The 19627-nt window shown below is 41.5% G+C and overlaps 1 protein-coding gene across 3 annotated transcripts in view; it reads left to right on the top strand.

Moving 5' to 3' along the window:
• Window positions 1-528: 528 nt before the first annotated feature.
• DNAJC15 (DnaJ heat shock protein family (Hsp40) member C15) overlaps window positions 529-19627 on the top strand; it is a 79059-nt gene continuing 59960 nt past the window's right edge. For 2 of the 3 annotated variants that reach the window (XR_010150448.1, XM_016925262.4), the window contains exon 1: window positions 794-1153. Coding sequence is in view for 2 of the 3 variants with exons in the window: in XM_016925262.4 (XP_016780751.3) it covers window positions 1046-1153 (108 nt within the window). In the remaining variant the exon portion in view is untranslated. Of the gene's footprint in view, window positions 1154-19627 lie in introns of all 3 variants that reach the window. The other variant, XM_509654.7, reaches the window with a different exon arrangement.

Raw genomic sequence — 19627 nt, forward strand, 5'->3', positions numbered from 1 at the left:
CAGGAGTTTGAGACCAGCCTGGCCAACATGGTGAAACCTCGTCTCTACTAAAAATACACAAATTAGCCAGGTGTGGTGGCACGTGCCTTTAATCCCAGGTACTCGGGAGGCAGAGGGTGCAGTGAGCCAGAGATTGCGCCACTGCACTCAGTCTGGGCAACAGAGCGAGACTCCGTCTCAAAAAAAAAAAAAAAAGCTTAATAATAAAATGGGCTTTTATATATACAAATCAGCACAAACTCATTTGAGGGAGAGTAAGATTTACCTACTTGCTCATAACTTTTTTTCCCCTGCCTCAGGCTCCTGAGTAGCTGGGATTACAGGGACGCACCACCACACCCAGCTAATCTTTGTATTTTTAGTAGAGACGAGGTTTCACCATGTCGGCCAAGTTGGTGTGATCCACCCGCCTCGGTCTCCCAAAGTGCTGGGATTACAGCGTGAGCCACCGCACCCGGCCACAACTTTCTTCTGTGTAATTTCACCTTAAATACAGCCATTTACTCGGGGGTGGAGTAAGCAAATTGCCTCTTTAATTTCTCTCCCGGGGTGGGAGAACTGTGGCATTAAACAGAAGTGCGAACAGAAGTTGAGAGTGGGAAGAAAGGCTGCCCGGAAGGGGGTCAGGAAAGCTCAGGCAAGCCCACCCTCAGGCACTACAGCCAGACTCCGAGCTTACTGGGCAGTCATCTGATTCGACCAACATCAGTTCGCAGGGCTTAAGCCCAGTCCCTTAGGGCGGCCTGGGGAGGGGCCAGGCCCAAGTATATAAAGCTCCCTGAGGGTCCGCGTTGGCTTTGCGCCTGTGAGTGTGATTCAAGAACGTCCCAGTGCCCTTGGCTCTTTTCGGAGTGTGACCCCGGGCTTGCACGGGACACGTTACCCAGCTCGGGTGAGAAGGGTATCTTCCGGGACCCTCGCCTTTAATAGCACAACGAGCGCAGAGTCCACTGGATCTGCGAGAAGAAACCGCGCTAACTAGTTTGTCCCTACGGCCGCCTCGTAGTCACTGCCGCGACGCCTTGAGTCTCCGCGCCGCATTGCCATGGCTGCCCGTGGTGTCATCGCTCCAGTTGGCGAGAGTTCGCGCTACGCTGAGTACTTGCAGCCCTCGGCCAAACGGCCCGACGCCGACGTCGACCAGCAGGGACTGGTGAGTCCTGCCAGCGGCCCCCACCCCTCTCTGGCTCCCTTGTAGTTTCTGCTTCAGCCCCCTCTACCGCCTCACCCTTGAACCTTTGTACTCCCCCGCATTCGCTTACAGTCTGTGCCCTAGCGCTCACTTGTTCAGTGGAGAGACCGCTTTGTGCTGGGCTTTGACGCCTGGGCGTGGAAGACGGAGCAGTTCTGAGGATCTGTCTCCTCAAGGAGCTTCCAGTCTTGTCTGGGACACAAACCAGAAAACAGGCAATTGCAAATAAAGTAAAATAAGTGCTGTGTGTGGATTTTCCTATCTCATAGGAGGCCCTAATACCGTCTTGCAGGGGACGTGGTGGAATCAGGGACGCTTCTTGGAGAAAGCTGTAGTTAAAAATTAAGATCTGAATGAATAAAAACAGTCCATTTAGCAAGGAGAAGGGGAAAAAGTGTTTCGGGTACCAGGAGTACTGTCTCCAAAGTCTCCGGCACAGAAACAGGGCCCAGTTGGAAACTCCAAGTGGTGTATTCAGGATGAACTGTAGAGCTGGAAAAAGGAAGGGTCTAACAGAAAACTGTCCAACAGAAACATATTGTGAGCCACATATGTATTTTTACGTTTTTTTTTTTTTTTTTTTTTTGGAGACGGAGTCTCGCTCTGTCGCCCAGGCTGGAGTGCAGTGGCGCGATCTCAGCTCACTGCAAGCTCCGCCTCCCGGGTTCACGCCATTCTCCTGCCTCAGCCTCCCAAGTAGCTGGGACTACAGGCGCCTGCCACCACTCCCGACTAATTTTTTGTGTTTTTAGTAGAGACGGGGTTTCACCGTGTTAGCCAGGATGGTCTCGATCTCCTGACCTCGTGATCCGCCCGCCTCGGCCTCCCAAAGTGCTGGGATTACAGGCGTGAGCCACCGCGTCCGGCGTATTTTTAAGTTTTTTGTAGCCATGTTAAACAAGTGAAGAGAAACAGGTGGGTTTGATTTTAACAGTGTATTTTCTTTAACCTGATACATGCACAGTTGCACGGTAATTTTCAACACTCAATACGAAATATTGCCCAAGTGGTGGTTTAGGCTTGTAATCCCAGCGCTTTAGGAAGTCCAGGCAGGAGGATCACTTGAGGCCATGAGTTTGGAGGCCAGCCTGGGCAACGTAGGAGACCCCATCTCTACTAAAAAAAAAAAAAAAAATTAGCTGGGCGGGGTGGTGTGAGCCTGTAGTCCTAGCTGCTTGGGAGGCTGGGTCTGGAGAATCACTTGAGCCCAGGAGTTTGAGGTTATAGTGAGCTATGATTTCGCCACTGCACTCCAGCCTGAGAGACAGAGCTAGACCCTGTCTCCAACAAAGAAAAAAAAATGAGGCAATAGAGATTTAGAAAGTTTTAAGTAACTGGTCCAGGATCATCCCTGGTAAGTGGCAGATCTACGATTCCAAATGCTACACTTTTTCCCTTATGACTTGCTGACTCCTTAGAAATAAGGATTTCTGGATATAGTATTCAGTGTATGATATAGCTGAACAAGATTAGGCAGAAGTAATTCTTTTGTGGAGAGTTGTAAAAATCCGAGTATCAGGCTTTCAAGGTAGTTGGGAACTGTGGTAATTGGAAGATAGAACTAATATTGGTGACTTTTACATGTGTAGGTATTTTTACTTGGAAGAGGAGAGAGTTTACAGAATCCAGAGTACCACATAGGAAGCATCTTTAGTAGTCCAGGTACTTGAAGGCTAAAGTGTAGGCCAGTGATTCTCAAACTGTCTGTGTCCTGTAATATCCTGAAATCCTGAAGTCAGATTCATAGACAATAAAATCTACCTGTAAACATAACTTTTAATAATCAATATAATGCTTTAATTGAGACATAAAGGTGAAATATTTTATTAGACAATAACATGTCTACAGGCTGCAAGCGGTGTCTCGCTCCTATAATCCCAGCAATTTGGGAGGCTGAGGTGGGCGGATCACTTGAGTCAGGGGTTCGAGACCAGCCTGGCCAACAGGGCAAAACCCTGTCTCTACTAAAAATACAAAAATTAGCTGGGTGTGGTAGCACAAGTCTGTAATTCCAGCTAGTAGGGAGGCTGAGGCAGAAGAATTGCTTGAACCCAGGGGGCAGAGGTTGCAGTGAGCGGAGATCACGCCACTGCACTCCAGCCTGGGCGACAGAGCGAGACTTTGTCTCAGAAAAAAGAAAATAACGTGTTAACATGTCTACAATTTAAATATGTAAATACTTAAACATTACTACATTAGAAAACATAATGAAGTAATTATTAGTTGCTGGCATATTGCACCAATTTGTAGAATCACTGTGTATGTGACAGCTACCAATGCAAATTGTTTATCAAATGTATTATATTGGCTTTTCAAATAGCAGAAGGACCATTGTTCTCTACAAACTTATTTCTCCTAAATGGTGAACAATTTCTGGTAAAAACTTGAACAAAACAGTGGAATCTCTCTCAATTTACATGGCACTTGCACTTATGGAAGATTCAGTCTGTAGTAAAACAGTGTAATAATGATACATATAATGAAGTTCTGGACTAAGATTATCATAAACTTTTCACCTACTTAATCTTTTAAAATTGAGGGATGCAAACAGTTCTTTGTTATACAGGCTTGTCTCATATATTTTAGGACTTCTACTATCAATAGTCCCCCATCCACCAAATACCCTCCCTTCTATTCAAATTATTATGCAACCAAACAGGGCCTCATGTACTTTCAGAATGTCCCTAAGGGGTTGTTCTGCTTCTTTGGGGAGTTGTTGGTCCAGGCAATGACCAATAATGAGGCAGAAGATTGTTGATAATAACTTTAGGGAACTTGGAAGTACTGAAAGCAATGAGAAGCTGACAAAAGGTAAATATTAGGAAAGAAAAAAAAATGGCCTAGGTGTAGGGCATATTTGGAAATCTTATGGAAAATAGAAAATAATATTTGTCAATGAGTTAAAGAAAAAACCTTTCACACTGTATTTTAAAAATGTAATTCATTTTAAGGTTTATGAAATATATCTTGTTGGGCTGGACACGGTGGCTCATGCCTGTAATTCTAGCAATTTGGAAGGTCAGGTGGGAGGATTACTTGAGCCCAGGGGTTCGAGACCCAGGGTGGGCAACATAGTGAGACCCCTGTCTTTCTAAAAGAAAAATCAAAAAGAAATAAATATATCTTGTCATATTTGTTAAATAACTTTTTCTTAGGTAAGCTTCTCTTTTGAAACTAAGAACTAATGTTCATTAGCCTGCTTAGGAGATTAAAATAATTTTTAAAAATAGGCAAAATATGTAGCATCTTGAATAAAGTCAGCATTTTACAATTAATGGTTTAATAGAAGTCATAATCAAACTTTGGACTAGCAAAGCTGTTTCTCATGGAAAAGTAGAAAAGAAACTTTAAGAGATTATTATCAAATTTTAAAGCAGTTTAAACAAAACTCAGTTTGTATGAAACAGTAGTCATTTAGTTTCCATTACTTTCCTGAAAATTGTAACTCCTATTTTTATTTTTCTTCAATTTTTATTTTAAGTTCCGGGGTACATGTGCTAGATGTGCAGGTTTGTTACACAGGTAAATGTGTGCCGTGGTGGTTTGCTGCACAGATTGTCTCATCACCTAGGTATTAAGCCCAGCATGCATTAGCTATTCTTCCTGATGCTCTCCCTCCTCCCACCCCCACAACTCTTGTTATTATTAGGATAGTGTAACATGTAAAAAAAACTAGACACATGTTTCATTATAAACAGTCCTGATACGTGAAAGCTAAAACCTGTCAAACTAATTTTCAGGCATTTATTCATTTCCAAAAATAAGACAGTACTTTTACTATTTTGCAATGATAACATGATTTAAAACATGTTTTAACAATACTTTGAAGCTTACATTGGTAATCACATGGATTATGTACTGTATACTCATATTTTTAACTTTTTTTTTTTTTTTGAGATGGAGTCTCGCTCTGTCTCCCAGGCTGGTGTACAGTGGCGTGATCATAGCTCACTGCAGTCTCAATTTCCCAGGTTGAAGTGATCCTCCCACTTCAGCTTCCCAAGGAGCTGGGACCACAGGAGTGTGCCATCATGCCTGGCTAAATTTTTATTTTTATATTTTGTAGAGATGGGGGTCTTGCTATGTTGCCCAGGCTGGTCTTGAACTCCTGGGCTCAAGGGATTCTCCCACCTCTGCTTCTCAAAGTGCTGGGATTACATGTGTAAGCCACTGTGCCCAGTCCAAAGTACCAATTTAATTTTACATTTTAAAAATTGGATTCTAAAAGTCTGCCTTCTTATCTGAACACTATTTTTCAGATTCCATTTTATTTTGTTACTTTTTAAAATTGTGATTGGACAAAATGTTTTTCAGTTTCTGTCTTTTTTTTTTTTTTTTTTTTTTTTTTTTGAGACAGGGTCTCACTGTCATCCAGGCTGGAGTGCAGTGATGCAATCTCAGCTCACTGCAACTTCCGCCTTCCAGGCTCAAGCAGTCCTCCGACCTCAGCTTCCCAAGTAGCTGGGACTACGGGTTGCACCACCACACCCAGTGCAGCCCTCAACAGAGAGGAGACTGGAGTGGGTAGCTCCTATCTGCAGGCAGGTCATCCTGATAAGGATGTCTGGCTAAGTCTGCAGGTTTTTATGTGCTCAGAATGGAGGAAGTGCATGTTGATTGGTTGATGGGTGGCCATGGGCAGGCCTGGAAAAAGCACCATCCAATTGGCCGATTGGTCATCATGATATGAACTTCATACTCCTGTTGGTGGACTTCATCCAGAACTGGCAGCCTGGCCCCCAGGCTTCAGGCCAGTCCTAGCTTGAAGGAGGGGTTCCGCCGGGGACCCACCCTTTCCTGCCCAGGAAACTTTCAACCTCTTGCTGCCACCAACATGACCTCCACAGCACCCTGGCTCTAGAGGCTGCGGGGAGCCCACAGGCCCATGCCAAGCTACTACCCTCAGCCCCTTGGCTGGACCTCCCTCCTGGGCTTGTGCCCAAAGTCTAGAGGGGGCCGAAGTGGCAGGGGGCTGGCATGTCATCACCGCTCTTAGTGCATGCACACCCGGCTGGGTTGAGACAGTGCCTCAGCTTAGCCACAACTTTGCCCCACCCTGGAGTGGATGCCGGATGCCGGGAGTCGGGAGAGGCCAGGGAGCGGGAGAAGGCACTTCTAAGCCTGTAGGGGCAGGGGACTTCCTGGGCCCCTGAGAGTGCGGTTGGGCGGCTGCAGCTGTTCCTGGGAGCACTGGCTCCTACCCTGCCAAGCTGATAGGTGGCTAGCCTCCTGCCTGTTTGCAGCTCTCGGCAGCTCTGCTGAATGTCCAGCCCCCATGGTGCCTCCCGCTCTGCAGCCAACATCCTTGTGGGGGCCGCCCCAGACGGGCCGTAGCAGCCACTGCCTTAAAGTAAAATCGGTTGCTGTAAGGGAGTAAAAGTAGCTTTCATTAAAGGGGATGATTTCCCAAGCAAGAAGAAATAAGCAAAACTACAAAATGTTGCAGATAAGGTGTACATCAGATATAAGCCGAAAAAGAGAGTTTGAGGGGTTCTTGCTGGAGACTTCAAAGTCAGTATGATAAAAGCTTGGAGTACTTGATAGGAAGGAGGCCAACTAGAGATGCAGTGGGATCATTTTTATGATCAGGGTGCAGATTTAAGTGCAAGGATAAAAAGGGAGACACCGAAGATCAATGTAGTTATTCTTGAAGAATGTAAGGAAGAATTCATTTTTAAAGTTTATTTTAAAGTAGACAGGTCAGAGGGTTTTCTGCCTTCTGATGTTAAAACATGTTAAACCCATCTCACCAAGTGAGATCTTCCTTTTTCTTTTTTTAATAACCTTTATTTTTACCTCCTGATTTTAAAAAGACGATTGTGTAATGTTATATAGTAATTGTAATAGCTACCATTTGTTGAATGTTTATCCCATGTTAAATATACTAGTTTATATATATGAATGCCCTAACTTAAAAAAATTCTTATCAACCCAAGGAATTAGGTGCAGTCATCATCCTCATTTTACAGATGAAGGAACACATGGAGGTCATGTAACTTGGGCAGGTCATGGAGTTGAAAAGTAAGGAGCCAAAACTCAAACCATATTTCTTTGATTCTAAAGTCTAATGATCCCAAGACTACGTTTTAATGAAAATATTCTTTTTTATAGCCTGCTTTTATTCTGTACTTAACATGTGGTTGCTAAACATTCCTCAATAATATATTTAATTGTTGATCCATATTTTACATGTGCCTTAATTTATTTAATGATTTCCCCATTGTTGGGTAGTCAGATTGTTTCCATTTTTTTGTATTACAAATAAAACACAGTGATGAATTTTCTCTTAAATGTTTTTATGGATTTTTCTGATTATTTTCTTCGGATAAATTTTTTGAATCTTAGTTACTAAGCCTAAAGACATTAGTATATTTAAGGTTGTTGATTCCTGTGATGAAAGTAACCTCAAGACACATTGTCCCAATTTGCATTCCCAGCATCAGTCATCAGTTCAGGAGATTGTTCATTGAACCATTCTTTTGACAATTTGTAAGACTTTGATTTGTTGGCCAAAATGTATACCTCTCATGATTAACAGGCTGCGTAATGGAGGTATGACAGATTGTCACATGGCCCCATCCAGAGGAAAAGCTGAAAGAGGGACTAGTAATGCCAGTTTCATACTTATCAAACGATTCCATTTTTGTATTAAACATAGGAGTATTAAAAATACGACTGGGGAGGCCAGGTGCGGTGGCTCGTGCCTGTAATCCCAGCACTTTGGGAGGCCAAGGCGGGCAGATCACAAGGTCAGGAGATCGAGACCATCCTAGCTAACACAGTGAAACTCTGTCTCTACTAAAAATACAAAAAATTAGCCGGGCTTGGTGGCTGGCTCCTGTAGTACCAGCTACTCGGGAAGCTGAGGCAGGAGAATGGCATGAACCCGGGAGGCAGAGCTTGCAGTGAGCTGAGATTGCAGCACTGCACTCCAGCCTGGGCGACAAAGCGAGACTCTGTCTCAAAAAATAGGGAAAAAAAAAAAAAAAGGAAAATACCACTGGGGGAAGGGAGACCAAAGAAAATTTCATGAAATAAAGAATTAAGGACACCAAGGACTGGTGCTAGGATCTAGCTTGACGTTAGATAATAAAAATGACACTATATTCTCTAGAAAATTTAAAAACCTACCTAGTAATAAGTTGTAGAAGACTATATATTTTTTGTGAATGGGCAGATAGGGGTGTTTTGTTGAGTGTGAGCTCACACTGGAAAAAATCTTGAGTAATTTTTATAATCCATTAAAGGTAATGTGAGAGTGACTTCAGATTGTTGCTTGAAGGTATAAGCTCTGGTCTGGAATTAGGATACCTGGGCTCTAGTCCAGTGTAGACCCTGATAATTGTTGCTGCAATTTGCAAGTCATTTAACTTCTCGGGCCCTCAGTGTCTTCCTCATAAAATGTGGGTTTTGGCTAATGTTCTCTGTCATTTTTTTCAACTCTATGATTCCGTGACATTGACTTAATTTATTATTACAGTCAGAAATGTCAACAAAACATTCGTGGAAACTATTGAAAATGGAACAGAAACATCTTTTTGTATAAAATTATAGTGTTTCTATACCTAGAAGTCTGTGTGTGCCTTTGCATGTACCTTTCCATGCAATCAAACAGAAATGAAAAATTTCCAGAAAAGGTCAACAAGTAAATTTACTGAGGGGAGAAGTGTGTGATTGAGTGTCTAGGAGTCTCAGGGGGTGGGGACACCAAGGGAAGGCTAATTTGAAGACATAGGCAAAATAGTTCAGAACTTAATTTAGGACTTTAGAAATTCATTGGCCAAAAAATTCTAATAAAATTTCAGTACAATAATAAAATGATAAAAGCTGTTGGTTGGGTGAAAAAGGCCCTTTCCTTCAAATGTTAGAAAACAAAACTAAGGATACTATTTAAACTTGAAAGAGATAAATTTGGCTGGGCATGGTGGCTCATGCCTGTAATCCCAGCACTTTGGGAGGCCGAGGCAGGGGGATCACCTGAAGTCAGGAGTTCAAAATGACCAGCCTGACCAATATGGTGGAACCTCATCTCTACTAAAAATACAAAAGTTAGCCAGGCGTGGTGGCGTGTGCCTGTAGTCCCATTTACTCGGGAAGCTGAGACAGGAGAATTGGTTGTACACGGGAAGTGGAGGTTGCAATGAGCTGAGGTCACACCACTGCGCTCCATCCTGGGCAAAAGAGTGAGACTCTGTCTCAAAAGAGAGAGAGAAAAAAAGGAAATATATACATTTAGGACTAGTGAATTAAATAGCAGGGATGAGCAAGTTAAAGAATCTCACTCCTAGACCCAAATGAACCTTGAGCTGCCTAGAAGACTGAACCTTTGAGAGCAGCTGTATCTGAAGCTTCAGGCCAAAGAACAGTTCTCAGAAGTTGCATTACTAGACTTGACATGTGCCAGCCATCAAGACCCACAAAGCAAAGATATAGAGCCTACTGTAGTTCTTTCTTCCTAACAAATTCGTTTCAAATGCTGAAGGTTTTAAAATATTTTTTCTGGCTTAATTTTCTAACTAGAATTTGGTTTTGGCTTTGAAATTTTTGTCTCTTTTTGACTTACCTGTTTATCTGTGGGGGTAATAATCTGTTACCTGGTTATCATCTTGAAGTGACCCCATAATGTTAAGTAGATGGAAGTTGACTTTACATTTTACAAGTTGTCTGGTCTAATCTGTGTTTAAAATATTCTGCAGGCCTAGTCTGTTTTTAACATATTCTATATGAAGGAGTGGGTTGCCCCTCCACACCTGTGGGCGTTTCTCGTTAGGTGGAACAAGAGACTTGGAAAAGAAAGAGACACAGAGACAAAGTATAGAGAAAGAAAAAAGGGGGCCCAGGGGACCAGCGTTCAGCATACGGAGGATCTCGCCGGCCTCTGAGTTCCCTTAGTATTTATTGGTCATTCTTGGGTGTTTCTCGGAGAGGGGGATGTGGCAGGGTCATGGGATAATGAGAGAAAGTCAGCAGATAAGCACGTGAACAAAGGTCTCTGCATCATAGACAAGGTAAAGAATTAAGTGCTGTGCTTTAGATATGCATACACATAAACTTCTCAATGCCTTAAAGAGCAGTATTGCTGCCTGCCTGTCCCACCTCCAGCCCTAAGGCAGTTTTCCCCATCTCAGTAGATGGAACATACAATCTGGTTTTATACTGAGACATTCCATTGCCCAGAGATGGGCAGGAGACAGATGCCTTCCTCATGTCTCAACTGCAAAGAGGCGTTCCTTCCTCTTTTACTAATCCTCCACAGCACAGACCCTTTACAGGTGTCGGACTGGGGGACGGTCAGGTCTTTCCCTTCCCACGAGGCCATATTTCAGACTATCACATGGGGAGAAACCTTAGATGATACCTGGCTTTCCTAGGCAGAGGCCTCTGCAGTGTTTTGTGTCCCTGGGTACTTGAGATTAGGGAGTGGTGATGACTCTTAACCACTGCTGCCTTCAAGCATTTGCCTTCAAGCACTTGTTTAACAAAGCACATCTTGCACAGCCCTTAATCCATTTAACCCTGAGTTGACACAGCACATGTTTCAGGGAGCACAGGGTTGGGGGGTAAGGTTACAGATTAACAGCATCTCAAGGCAGAAGAATTTCTCTTAGTACAGAACAAAATGGAGTCTCCTATGTCTACTTCTTTCTACACAGACACAGTAACAATCTGATCTCTTTCTTTTCCCCACACTATAGATATTTAACATGTCTTGTAGATGATCCCTGCCTCCCAACACACACATTGACTAGATTGCAGTAACAGTGAGGTGAGGGCAGAATCTCAGTCAGAATTGAACATCTAACCTTTGTTCTCTCCCTGTATCCTCACATTTCCCTCCTTGGCCTAACCTTGACCCGATGCTTCAGTTTTAGTTCTACTTTTCTAAGAAGCAATCTATGATTCAGAAGCAGAGTACTCAGCCAGCTGGCCAGCTGTCTGTTTTACTGTCTCTCCATGCATATACATCCATGCAGTCAATTAACTGCTAACTTTTATTTAGCCTATGCTATATACCGGGAATACAAAGGTGAATGAAGCCTACCTCTTGCCTTCTAGAGGTTCATAGCATGGTGAGGGAGGGAAGTTTTGAAGTGTGGCCTGGGATCACAATGGAGCAGTAAGCTGGGAAGTAGTCAGGTGGTGATATTTAAATAGGTAAGACCATAACACTGACATTGATTTCTTTCATGGTTGGATGTTTACTTAATCCTGCTGCCTATCTATAGTGTAGTAGGCCCCCTCTTATCTGTGGGGTCTGTGTTCCAAGACCACCAGTGGATGCCTGAAACCATGGATAGTACTGAACCCTACAGATACAGTATTGTTTTCCTATAGTACTGGTTCCTTCATACACAATGTTTTTTCCTATATATACATAATTATGATAAAGTTTAATTTATAAATTAGGTACAGTAAGACATTAACAACAAACAATGCAATGGAACAATAATAACTATAGTTGTGATAAAACTTATGTGAGTATGGTCTCTCTTTCTCTGGAAATATATTATTATAACCGTGGAAAGCAAAACTGTAAGAGAGGACTACTATAGTTTTGTTTCTTCCTCCTCCTTAGTAGCTGAGAAGCAATATAGAGCAGGCACTCTCCTGTGTTAGGGACAGGGATCAATCATAACATCTTTACATGAAGGGTGGTGAAACAGAAGGGCAGGAGTGCATTAAGAGTCAACTAGGATGGGGGGATATGACTCAAGTGCTCCAGCTCCCAAACTGAAAGCCAGCAGATTCAAAAGAGGGAGAGCTTATCTTGAGAAAAAATGTCATGGTGCCACATAAGGTAGGGACCAGCTGTGGTGGTGTAGCTGGCAAGTCTAAAATTTGTAGGGCAGGCCCACAGTCTGAGAGCTTTCAGATAGGATGAGATTCTTGAGGCAGTATTTCTTCTTCTTCAGAGAAACTTCAATTTTGTTCTTAAATCCTTGCAAATGATTGGTCCACATAGATTGGCCCACATAGATTATCAAAGATAAACTCCATAGGTGTTAGCCACATCTCCAAAATACTTTCATGGCAACCCCAAGATCAGTGTTTGACTAACTGGGCTACACATAGTGTAGCCAGGTTGACACATAAAATTAACTGTCACCATGTTCCTGGGTTCAAGAACTTAAAGCCAAATATGCAACCTGGTTTGGCAAGCCTGTGATGAGTTCAGGGGCTGCAAGTGCTCTCCAGGCTGTCAGGAAGGACATGGTTGATGACGGGAGCAAGATTTTCTGACCAGTCACATTTATTCACATTTTGGTTTAAAAATGTGCTGCTTTTTAAATTTTTTTATTTTTATTTTTTTGAAAGGCAGTCTTGCTCTGTCACCCAGGCCGGAGTCCAGTGGTATGATCTTGGCTCACTGCAAACCTCCGCCTCCCGGGTTCAAGCGAGTCTCCCCCCTCAGCCTCCCCAGTAGCTGGGACTACAGGCGTGTGCCACCACTCCCAGCTAATTTTTGTATTTTTAGTAGAGACGGGGTTTCACCATGTTGGCCAGACTGGTCTCGAACTCCTGACCCTCAGTTGATCTACCCGCCTTGGTCTCCCAAAGTGCTGGGATTACAGGCATGAGCTGCCATGCCTGACCTCAAAAGCTTCTTATATTATGAGAAAGTAGAGCCATGACTCACACCGTTATTTTGAGTAAATGCAAAACAGTACTTAAAAGATCATTCTTGTTATTATTTATTTACTTATTCTAGACTTTTTCTGACAGTGTGAAAAAGATTATTCTTAAAAAATCATTATCTGTAGTGAAGATTTAACTTTGAGGAGTTTTTAATTATGCTGGAGAGTGGAGTAACATTCATTTGGGGTAAGCCTAAGAGTTTTGTTTCCTAACATGTTTGGCCTCTGATTTTGTTGTTTCGCCCTTTTATTTATTCACTAGTCTTGCTGTAGATACTAATGCTTGCCTGTGGTTTAAGAGAAATTAAGCAACTTAAAAACAGAGCAAATAGAAATGTAGTTAGCTTTGCCTTTCTTTTTTGCTTAATGTAAGGGTTTCATGGGAATTGGTGTTTTGGGAGAAGTTCAAATGTATTTGCTCTTGGCAATGGAACAATAATGGTAAAGGTAGGGTGTATTAATGTAGATTGGTTCAATTTAGATATGAAAGTCTGAAATTTATATTGGCTTGAAGATTTTAGGGCAGGATAATTTTATAAATTCTCTTGTTACTGTCATTTTATTGTGTCTGACACTTTTTCTTGAATGTAAATTCTCCTCCCCTCCTTATTCTAATCTGCATGTATAATACCTCTTTTACCCAAATTATATTGATTTGCCAGCAGTCTTTCTTGTTTCCTCTCTTTTTTTCTCCTTTCCACTTGCTGTTGTTTAAATTCAAAGAGTTTTCTTTGTGGAGACTGAACCTAATAGTAAGACAGCATAAAACACTGAGTTCAGCAGAAAGTGATTTGCTTGTGATTAACCCTTGAGAATTAACTTACTGCAAGATAACAAAGAATGAATGTTTTCCAAACATCTGGCTCATTCTTCTTTTCTATTAGTAGATGAGACCTCTCCATTTACCCTCTAGGTGTTAGGAATTCTCATACTGTTTCGCTTAGGCTTTATCATACTCGTCATGGCATATTGTTAGAAAGTAAGTCCAAAAGAAAGTTCATGACATACCCTTTCTCTGCCACAGACCTCTCACAGTCCTTGCAGCAAAAGGCAGTTAGTGTCATTCTTTTAGTTGTTCAAGACAATAACCTTGACTCTTCTCTTTTCCTTTTAGTTGCTCAAGACAACTAAAAGGTCCTTTTAGTTGCTCAAGACAACTAAAAGGTCCTTTTAGTTCCTTTTGGTTGCAAAGACTTTATTTTCTTTGTCTTCCGTGAGACTTTTGGATATATTTACCTGGTCCAGGGTATTTTGAAGCATGACCATATGTTAGATTCTTAATTACGTTTAACTAGCATTGTCCATTATATTTTCTCATTTCAAAACCTTGACTCCATATCCAGTCTCTCAGCAAATCCTATTGGCCTTACCTCCAAACTCTATCTAGTATCTCACCACTTTCCTCATTTCCATCATTAATCACTGTAGCCCAAGTGACCATTATCTCTTTCATGGATTATTTTAATAGACTTACAACTCATCCCCATGCCTCTGCTTTTCATCCTCTACAATCTATTCTCAACATGACAAGTAGAATGATCCTTAGAATTTTAATTGAAATAATCTTAGGCCTCTGCTCAAAACAATGATGTACTGTATCACTCGGAGAAAAGCTAGTCTTTATGTTGACCATATAAGGCCCAGCATGATCTGCTCCCCTTGTGACCTGTTAGACCTTGTTGCCTATTTTTTTCTCTTTCTCTTCCTGCTGTATGCACACTGGCCTTCTGGCTATTCGTTAGGCACACTGGGCACACCTGTGCTTTAGGGACTGTACACTTGTTCCCATTGCTAGTCCAAAATCTAAGGAATCCTTTTTCTTGCTTTAATTTTTTTCCAAAAGTCATTTTTTTCAGTGAAGCTTGCCCTACTCACTTTAAATTTGTTGCTCTTGTAGCAGGACGAGCCGCAGGCAAAACCTCTCAGACATCGAGTTGTAGAAGGAAGGGCTTTATTCAGCTGGGAGCATCGGCAAGCTACTGTCTTAAAATCCAAGCTCCCCGAGTGCACAATTTCTGTCCCTTTTAAGGGCGCACAACACTAAAGATTTTATATGAAAGGGTTGTGATTGATTGAGCAATCTAGGGGATATGTGACAGGGGTTTCATGCACTGGTAGTCAGAGTGAAACAGAACAGAGCGGGGAGTTTCACAATGTTCTTCCATACAATGCCTGAAATCTATGGGTAACATCGGGTTCCAAGTCATGAGTTGATTTTTAACTACTAGGTTTAGGCCATGCAGGCCCGGGCTTGGTTTTGGGCCTGGGGCCGGGCTGCCTGTCTTTGATTTCACTTCCTTGTTTTTTTCTTAGAACAGGTACTGAGTATAAAATATAAAACAATGTGAGAGGGTCTCTCTCTTCCCTCACTCTCACCATACAAACACATACCTACTTCTTTTTTTTTTTTTTTTTTTTTTTTTTTGAGACGGAGTCTCGCTCTGTCGCCCAGGCTGGAGTGCAGTGGCGCGATCTCGGCTCACTGCAAGCTCCGCCTCCCGGGTTCACGCCATTCTCCTGCCTCAGCCTCCCGAGTAGCTGGGACTACAGGCGCCCGCTACCACGCCTGGCTAATTTTTTGTATTTTTAGTAGAGACGGGGTTTCACCGTGTTAGCCAGGATGGTCTCGATCTCCTGACCTCGTGATCCGCCCGCCTCGGCCTCCCAACATACCTACTTCTTTATCTGCTTAATTTTTTTCCATAGCACATATCACTGCGTAAAATAATTATATATTTTTCCTGTTAAAATTGTTTGTTGTCTGTCTCTCTTGCTAAAATGTACCTTCATGAGGATAGGGATTTTGTCTGATATATCCCTAGGGCTTAAAATCATGACTGGCACATAGTAAATACTGAGTATTTATTGAATTAATTAATGAACCAGTCAGAGATGGGAAATAGCCTTCAAATGCCTGTTTGCTAAATTACCTAACCTTTTTATTGGGAGTTTATTTTCCTTAATGTTTGTTTAACAAATTAGTTATTCTTTAATGTTTTCCACATAACCTGTGGATTATCTTCATTTTTTTTTTTTTTTGTAAGGAAATTTACCAGACATAAGGTCCTAACTTTATTTTCTTTGTCTTCCGTGAGACTTTTGGATATATTTACCTGGTCCAGGATATTTTGAAGCATGACCATATGTTAGATTCTTAATTAAGTTTAACTAGCATTGTCCATTATGTTTTCCCATTTCAAAACATAATTTCAGTCACCAGTATGGTACACATAAAATATGAGCTACAAGAGACATCTCGGTGGTGGTGAGAGACAGGACTAGTTGGATTTCCTAGGCCGACTAAGAATTCCTAAGCCTAACTGGGAAAGGTGACCGCACCTACCTTTAAACACGGGGCTTGTAACTCAGCTCACGCCCAACCAATCAGGTAGTAAAGAGGGCTCACTAAAATACAAATTAAGCTAAAAGCAGGAGGTAAAGAAATAGTCAAATCATATATCGCCTGAGAGCACAGGGGGAGGGGCAGTGATTGGGATATAAACCCAGGCATTGGAGCAGAGAGTGGGCAACCCCCTTTGGGTCCTCTCACATTGTATGGGAGCTCTGTTTTCATTCTATTAAATCTTGCAACTGCACACTCTTCTGGTCCGTGTTTGTTACGGTTCGAGCTGAGCTTTTGCTCGCTGTCCACCGCTGCTGTTTGCTGCCATCGCAGACCTGCCGCTGACTTACACCCCTCTGGATCCAGCAGGGTGTCCACTGCGTTTCTGATCCAGCGAGGTGCACATTGCCGCACCTGATCAGGCTAAAGGCTCGCCTTTGTTACTGCACGGCTAAGTGCCCTAATCGAGCTGAACACTGGTTGCTGGGTTCCACCGTTCTCTTCCATGACCCACAGCTTCTAATAGCTATAATACTCACCACATGGCCCAAGGTTCAATTTCTTGGAATCCGTGAGGCCAAGAACCCCAGGTCAGAGAACAAAAGGCTTGCCGTCATTTTGGGAGCGGCCCACCCCATCTTGGGAGCTCTAAGACCAAAGACCCGCCTGTAACAGTGGGAAAGTTTCTTAAGATCATTTTCATGTCATTATACAAACTTTTAGAAAATGACACTTTGCTAGATTTTGGAAATCCAAAGAAATAAAACACAGTCCCTACCTCCGGAAGCCTACACGTTGGAAGGGATTTGAAATAGGTAAATGAGTATTAACTAATGTAATATATATTACAGTAGAAAGATCTGCCGAGTACTATGGAGTACTGAAGAGTTTTGTTTGGGTGAGAGGTGAGTGACGAAAGCTTTTTTGAGAAGATGAGCTTGAAGTTGATTGCTGAGTAAGATTTCCCAGGAGTAAAGCAGAGAGGAACAAAAGGAGTAAGAGTAAATAATATGAGAATGAAAAAAGGACCAACATGGAATGTCTGTCACGTTCACATAGGTGCTGGTTATTTTTCATAACCTTGTTTGAATCATTACAAGCATGTTAGGATACAGGTATTTGTATCTTAATTTTATAGATGAGGAAATGGGCCCAGAGAGAATAGCTTAGGATCACAGAATGTTGAATTGGAGCCCAGGCCTGATTAACTTGAAGGCCATGGACTTTCCATAGCAGCCCCATACATAGCATTCAGGTGTGAAGGAGTAGAAAGTATAAGGGGCTCATGCTTGCTGCATGGATGAAAAACTTGAAGGCTTATTTAGAAAGTAAAAGTTTAGTACGAGCCATGAGGAATGGGAAAGGGTACTAATTAATGATGAGGAAGATGATGGTACAGAGTAGGCTTGAAGGGCCAGCAGGCATCAGAAACCATAACTGTGTAATGATGCTATTTAGTGAGAACATAAGATTTTTCTTTAGCTAGACCTAGCAGTCTAGGATGAGGATTCTCTGTGGTAACTCTGCCACCATTTTGAAACCATTCGATTTCACTGACAATTTGCCATCTGTTGCTTTCTGCAGTGCTATTATGCATATGCCTGGAAGTTTTTAAATCCAAAATATTCATGCATTGTATATGGTCAGAGAGAATGCAGTGAAAGCTATGCTTTTTGTAATTTTTGACAAGTGTACTCTAAAGTAATGAATTTTAAAAACTTAGGCCAGGTGCATTGGCTCACGCCTATTATCCCAGCACTTTGGGAGGCCAAGGCAGGTGGATCACCTGAGGTCAGGAGTTCAAGACCAGCCTGACCAACATGGAGAAACCTCGTCTCTACTAAAAATACAAAAAAAAAAAAAAAAAATTACCCGGGTATGGTGGCTCATGCCTGTAATCCCAGCTACTGGGGAGGCTGAGGCAGGAGAATCGCTTGAACCCGGGAGGCGGAGGTTGTGGTGAGCCGAGATTGCGCCATTGCGCTCTGGCTTGGGCAACAAGAGCGAAACTCTGTCTCAAAAATAAACAAAAAACAAAAAGCTTAAATACCCTTGTCCCATATCACATAAATTTGTTTTTTGAATATGTATCATCTTTTTTTTCCCCATGGTGACCATGACAGATTATTAAAAACTAAATTTCTAAATTTGACGTAAGTAGAATGTTAGGTTTTTGGTTTTTCTTACATAGAGACCACTGTTCCCAAACATTATGCTGGACCAGTTGTAAAAGAATTTTTTTGGTGGCATTTGTAACTGATTTCATTTTTCAGTATATATGTGCATATATTTATAGAAAGATCAGCTTGTTCTATAAGTAGAAGTATGTGCTACCCTAATTTTGTGTAACAACAACAAAAATATATCCAATAATTAGATTTTCTGCAGGCCTAGAAAATGTTAGCTACTTTTTTAAGCCATAAACGTCTGAATCTTCAAATAAAATGTTTCAAAACTAAAACTTGCCCAAGGCAGTCTTGTGAATTTTTTTTTAAAGAATTAAAAAAGCCTCATGGCATCCACATTCATCATCTACTGCTACATATGTGTGACACTTACGGCAGTTTTAGCCTATACTAGGGTACAGGAATATACTTACTTTTTTAAATCGTACTTCCTGATTTCTTTTATTTTCATATCCCAATTTTTCCTGAGTCAAAGAAACAGCAACATTTCTCTGTTTCTGCAGAATTTAACCTGGTTATTGCCTAGTTGGTAGAAAATGACTGTAGTTGTGGTACCAACACTATGCCTGATTCACCATTTTACTATTATATTGTCTTTTCAATGTCATTTTTTCTCATTCTGTTACTGGCAGTTTAGTTTTAAAGCATCATTGTTTAAAAAACATTCAAAATAAAAGTCGAAGTACATCTTCATGTTTACAACTGGATCAGATATGGTGTTGTGCATATAAAAGAAACAAAATACAGATCCTCTTAGCCCAAGGATATGATACTGAAGTTTAGTAAATGAGAAATAGCATAGTGATGAAAGCATGCTAATTTTTTTTCAACAATAGTAAAATAGAGAACATGTTAATGGAATTATCTGATATTTACACAGTTATGCCAAGTAAACCATAGGTTATTCAAAAACCCCAGTGTGTTTTAGATGTTATTTTATTTTTAAAAATTAAAGCCAAAGAAAGGTATGGTCAGGAGTTCTGTGTTGAGTTACTTACTTAGACTTAGATTGACTCCCTTTCTCTTATACTTCTGTTTTCTACATTTGAAACTAGTTTCTTTTTCCTGTTTGAGTCATTCACATATGTGGAAGTTTGAGGAGAATTGTTACTGTTTTACAGCTCACAAAATCTGTGTCTGAAAAGAAATACCAATGGCTTTTTAGCAAATAAAAAAATGTTAGGTAGTAGATAAATTTTTTTCTAGGAAACAATTCATATTATTCTGGGCCAGTTAAAGTTTTGTTTGTTTGTTTTATTTTATTTGTTTG

Source organism: Pan troglodytes, chromosome 14 (assembly GCF_028858775.2).
Source record: "Pan troglodytes isolate AG18354 chromosome 14, NHGRI_mPanTro3-v2.0_pri, whole genome shotgun sequence".
In the NCBI taxonomy this organism is placed as follows: domain Eukaryota; kingdom Metazoa; phylum Chordata; class Mammalia; order Primates; family Hominidae; genus Pan; species Pan troglodytes.